The 6,001-nt window shown below is 42.9% G+C and overlaps 1 protein-coding gene across 3 annotated transcripts in view; it reads left to right on the top strand.

Annotated features, from left to right (window-relative positions):
• dennd1b (DENN/MADD domain containing 1B) overlaps positions 1-2,687 on the top strand; it is a 135,588-nt gene extending 132,901 nt beyond the window's left edge. For all 3 annotated transcript variants that reach the window (XM_019875292.1, XM_019875291.1, XM_019875293.1), the window contains one exon: positions 212-2,687. In XM_019875292.1, the coding sequence (XP_019730851.1) occupies positions 212-949 (738 nt within the window). In that variant the 3' untranslated portion in view covers positions 950-2,687. The remainder of the gene's footprint in view (positions 1-211) is intronic.
• The last annotated feature ends 3,314 nt before the right edge of the window (positions 2,688-6,001 follow it).

Genomic DNA, 6,001 nt, shown 5'->3' with positions numbered 1-6,001 from the left:
CTTTTCCCCCCCCCCCCCCCCCCAACCTGGCATTTGAACAGGGCAGTGTAGACTTAAGCCACTGCAGATCCATTTCAAAAGTATTTCACACACACACACACACACACACACACACACACACACACGGGAATGTCACTTCATAGGAAATGGCTTGTTTGACTGTATTGTTATCATAAGCTTTCCTAATTCCTCTTTGTCCGATCATTTTCAGAGTAAATTTAACACCGCTGGTGACTGTCAGCCGTCAGAGGAAAGGGATTGTGATGGAGTGGGGGATCAGGGGGGCTGGAACATGGGTCAGGATGACAGCGCGGTCCACGGGAAACACCTCCCGCCATCCCCACGCAGAAAGCCCACCAAGAGCAGCCTAAAAAAAACCCCTGTGCCCCCTGTGCTCATAACAGATGAGCAGCCCGGTCCGCGTCCTCTACCTCCAGGGAGACAAGCAGGAGAGTGCTTCTCCTATTTTCTGTCAACATCTCAGCAAGTTACGGCCACAACACCATCTCCAACTTTGTCCCACGCAGCTTCCATTCCCAGCTATTCTCCACTGCCGGCGCCCCGCACGCGGACCATTTCTGAGCCCCCAGCGAGCACCGAGCCCCCTCCCGCCCAGAACCCGACAGGCTCCACCGGCATCTTGAGGAGGAAAGTGCTCTCCAAGGAGACGGTGAGGCACTACAAGGAGAAATCTCTGCACAGGCAGGCAAGCAAGGAGAGCAGGGCCAGGAATAGCCAGTCGGTGCAGGTCCCCTGGGAGAAGGACTACACGGAGGGACTGCCGAGTCTGGGTCACGCCAAAGGCTTGGGGGCGGCGATGCAGGATCGAGGCCTCCTGGAGGAGATCGAGTCCATGTGCTGCGTCGGGCCGGTGCTCCACAGCGGCCTGCAGCTCTCGCAGGTGCACTGCAACAGCAGTCACCACAGCAAAGCCGCGGAGCACTCGTAACTTTCGAGCCACAGAGTCGCCGTGTCAACAGCAGGAAGACTTAGTGAGAAAAATGCACAGACCTGCAGGTGAGGCCTGTGGGAACAAAGCAGAAAAAGCTGGTGGACAGGGACAAGGTCTTACCCAGGGAGTGATTTCTATAACCGATGCAAGATGTCGAAACATATAGCAATACACTCTACAGGTGCATCTCAATAAAATACAGAATTGTGAAAAACTGCATTTATTTCAATAGTTTCACATATAATGTAGATTCACAATACCCAGTGAAATATTTCCTGATTCATAATATTCATGGTTATACATTACGGTTGACGAAAAGCCAAATCTCGAAAAATTCGAATACAGTGAGCACCTGCATATTTGTTTTTGGGCATTCACAAATTTAACTCATGACAGATTTTTTTTTTCTTTGCTGTGGAACTAATCTCCTTTTCGCCACCAAAAAGCTCACCTTGACATTCTTGTGCTTCAGCCAAAGCAGTAAAAGCTTAACTTTGGCACCATCTTGTGGCATCTTGCTGCTAAGACTATGTTGTTGTGAGTTGAGGAGTTTCATTTTGACAGAAATATTTCTTAGCCACCGTCTTGTGGCATTGATTAGCAATTTCAAGCCTTTTTGGAGGGGCTTCACACAGATTTTCACTATTTGCGGTGGGGCACGTATGCTTTCCTGGGCAAATAGCAGCCGTGTGCGCTGGATGACAAAAGAAACACTCCAAATCATTTTTACTTGTGGAAATTAGGTGGCATTTTCCTGTGTGTTAAAGTTATATCTACAAAATTTCTTTCATTGTATAAATTGACCCACTGAAGAAAAAAAAAAAAACATTTCCACCAAATTCTAATTCATTGAGATGCACCTGTATATCTGCCCAAGTATTGGGGTTGAATCCCATCTACAGGAAGCGGACAAAAATATAGAGTCTGTCCCATCTACATCCTCCTATGGAGCTATTAACAGTCCCCTCTCTTCTGGGAAAATCTTCTACAAGATGTTCAAGTGTATCCGTGGCAACAGTGGACCGTTCATCCCGAAGAACATCACAAAGGTGTGTTGAGTCAAGTTCCGGCAGCATCAAACCCATCCCCGTCACGCTGGAATCAAAAAAGGACGGACTTCCATTCAAAGGCGTGACCCAGGACTTTTTGTCTGTATCATCTTCTGCAAATTGCACATTTTTGTTTTTGTTTTGAGTAACAAGAAAAAAAAAATGACGCCAGGAAGGAGAACTGAAAGCAACTATGAGCACCCACGTTGCGTTTTTCCACATTCCAGAAATGATGTCTTGAAACAGGAGGGGCAATGTGACGTCCCATCGTCATGTCAAAGGTCGTCACATTTCACTGGAGCATCGGACGTTTGCACTTTTCAGATGGACAGTTCGAGCCCCGCCCCCGTTAACAAGTATTTCAATTAATATAGACAAAAGGAAAATCGGCAGTCCTCATGAGCCTTTGGAAGCATTTCGACACTGTGTACAACCATTTCAATCACCGTGCCTTAAGCGGACGTATGATTTGTTCATCTTTGGAGAGCCTGGTAGGTACTCGTGCTTGACATCTGTCAGCTTGGAGACGTGAACGGTACTTGTAAGCGTGTTTATGTTGATGGACTGAAATCTTTGTGTCTCCTGGATGATGTGCTTTAAGATGCTTGTCAAAGTTACATTTCATAGACTCAACTGTGCATGTAGAAACTCACAAGGGAAGTCCATGTGAATAGTAACTTTTTTTTTCCCCTCACCCCAAACGATGCCGCTTGCACTCTCCTCCTTGTCGTTTCGTCCAACTTGTGTTGGCTCCATTTCTTCTCTCCCTTTTGAAATCTGTGTAAGAATGTATTCAATATCCATGTACTAGTACGCTCTTTGTCTTCACTAGTAAGACAATTCAACACACTCAATGATGTTGGACACACTACTAAAGCGCTTTTCCACTGCTGTGTGATATTTGTGCACACAGCAGTGTGGTATACTAGGAGGACAACTGCATGTCACTCATGAGACAAAACTGCACTCGTTGAAATCTGCATACAACTCGTGAAGTACTAGATGTTAACTGGTTAATTTCACGAGTAGCACGCAGTTGTCGAATAATGCAATTTTGCCTAACTACTATAAAGTACTTTTCTTCATAGTCCGTCTCACTTGCATCTTCCCCATACTAGTGTGTGATGTTTTTGCACACTAGTAGAACAACTTTGGCATATTAAAGGGACAATGACATGTTCCCGGTGTGGTCCAGGAGGATTCTCGTGCACTACACACGCCTAGCCCATTTGGCCTCGTTGTGTTGCAAGTGCAGCATAGTAGTTATTATATTATTAATTTATATATATATATATATATATATATATATAATATTATATTATATTTAATTTGGTTTAGTAAAGTTTAATTGAATACCAGCGAGCCAAAAATGGCAGTAGTCGGAAAAAAAAAAACTAGTAAGACTGTTGAATTGTCTCAGTGGGAGGACAAAGAGCATACTAGTACATGAAAAATGAGGATGTGGGTCCAGCGGCTTTTCAGATTTCCTGGCTTCCAGTCGCACACTGGTGATAGCGTGTTTGATTGTACCCCAGTTTAGACTGTACCACACATATGTGACATGTAACAGTCCGACTCTCCCGGCGAGAGAAACGCAGCGTGTGGAGGGTTGAGGGCCCAACCAAAACAAAAACCAAACAAAGAAAAAATGGGTTTCCCCTTTGCCCGGTTTGGCGCTCTTCCCGTTTTTGTTGTGATTTCGAGTAGACGTCAGTCAGCCTGGCATTTAAATGGCGGCCATTTCTCGAATGGCCGCCGCTGCCCCGTTAACGCTTTGCTCGTAAAGTGGGCGGCGAGCAGCTCAACGAGCGGACATTGGTAAAGTCTACGAGCAACTTGACAGCAGCTCCACTCATTGACACACATTAAAACACAAGAGTAACTATGCAAAGATTTCCAACTCAAAAGGTCATAATACTTTGACTAAAAAAAAAAATTACGAGTCAAGTTAGTTTCTAATGGGAAAAAGCCACGTGTGTGTGTGTGTGTGTGTGTGTGTGTGTGTGTGTGTGTGTGTGTGTGTGTGTGTAGCCACGTGTGTGTGTGTGTGTGTGTGTGTGTGTGTGTGTGTGTGTGTGTGTGTGTGTGTGTGTGTGTGTGTGTGTGTGTGTGCGTGTGTGTGCTCAACAGTAATGTGGTGTGCCTTGTAAAATAAGAGTGTACCCGGTACAGTATTAAAGAGAACGGTAGGAGTATGCAATGTTCAAATCATCATCTGGTCCTCTGATTGTTTCATGAGTGAAAATAACTTCAGAATGGTTGTGACCAAATGACCTGAAGTGAACTCAGGTGAGGTTTTTCAGACAGGAGGAACCTCCTGGCATTTCATTTGCTTTTGTGTGTAGTTTTTATTTTGTCTTCTGCTAGCTAGACACTTTTTTTTAATTATTGCATTAGTTTAGGAGTTGTTTAAATTAATTGTGTTTCTTCTCCCCCCCCCACCCCCCAAATTTAAGTCGAAACAAAAAAAGGCATTTAAAACGTTTTCTCAGAGGTGTTCATAGCCAAAAACTGAAAAATATCAAATATTTTCATCCGACGTGTATTTTTCTTGCGTATATTTTACATCAATAATATAAATTGGTGTTGTATGTTGTAAATGACGTCCAATATGAATGTTTATATATTATTTTTAAACTGAAAAAGAAGAGACAATAATATAAAAAAGTATCGCCTACGATCCGGTACTCACTCATGTTTCTGCCCGCATGTTCAGTACTTGGATGTAATGTCTGTTTGAACTTGGCCCTTATTCGTTTGACAGATGTACTTCATTCATAATTCTTGGTATTTATCTCAGTATTTAGCTGTGAAAACAAAAAAAGAAAAAGAAGAGTGTAACAAATATGTCGGTTCTGCCTTGCATCCGATTGCATTATAGTATTTAACATCATCTGCCTTGTAGTAGAGTTTATTTTTTACATTTATTGGCGCTGTAAATAAACCAGAGAGAAAAATACATGAGCGAATAACTACTGCTGTGAGAAAAGTGAAAAACGAAGGTGACTGTTTACACTAAAGCTGTACAATGATGATGACAGTAGCGTGTTGGGGGGGGGGGTCGCATTTCAGTATGTGGCAGAAGAGCAACCTCTTGGTGCTTGTCGCTATTCCGCCGGCGGCTGAGGGTGCTAACGTAGCATTTCTGATTGCAGACACACCACATTTCATAATGTATCTTTAACATCTGTGTAGTAGCAGCGTAGACATGAATCAACTCATGTAACAATTGAGTTTTCCGGTACGTTTTGATTCCGTGCACACTTGCATGTTCTCGTTGTGGAGAAAACAACTGAGGTCAGTCTGATGAGGTGTTGATGACCAACCTGGTACAACTGCACATCTTGTATGCACTCTGAACTGAAAATAAATTCTCTTTCATGCAACTTGCATGTCTAGACTCACTTTCAAGCACATCTGTTTATAATATGTTCACACACACGATACTTGGAGTTCAAATGCTTTGCTTTGCATATTTTCTGAATAGAAATGTCGACAATGTGCTCAAAGTTTCTTCACTATGACTACTGATTAATTTTCTTTTTATTTGATTGTGACAGACACAAAAAGAACACACAGCAAATTGTCACCTCATTGAACATTGATGGAATAAATTAGCCTTCACCAGTAGATTTTACATACACAAAGGCACAAAATGACAAACTTTTTCAATGTATAAATAATGTGGCATCTCGGTTCAAACACATTCTTTCGATGTAAAAACTATTACATTACCATATTATGCCTTTAAAGAGCGACTCCAAATCCAATTCCACATATTAGTGCATGGTTCCATGATGACCCTTAACGAGAGAAAATTATGGATAGATAGTGCGTATGTGTATACAGTGATCCCTCACTTATCGCGGTTAATGGGGACCGAGACCACCCACGAAAGAGGAAAATCCGCGAAGTAGGTACCCCCCCACAGGTATATGTACATGTGTACCAAATTTAATGGTATACATGCATGTAGAAGTAAATGTTTGTAGTAATTAAC

Source organism: Hippocampus comes, unplaced genomic scaffold (genome assembly GCF_001891065.2).
Source record: "Hippocampus comes isolate QL1 unplaced genomic scaffold, H_comes_QL1_v1.1 scaffold132, whole genome shotgun sequence".
Taxonomy (NCBI): domain Eukaryota; kingdom Metazoa; phylum Chordata; class Actinopteri; order Syngnathiformes; family Syngnathidae; genus Hippocampus; species Hippocampus comes.
Note: the sequence above shows the minus strand (reverse complement) of the source record. Positions and strands in the feature narration are given on the sequence as shown.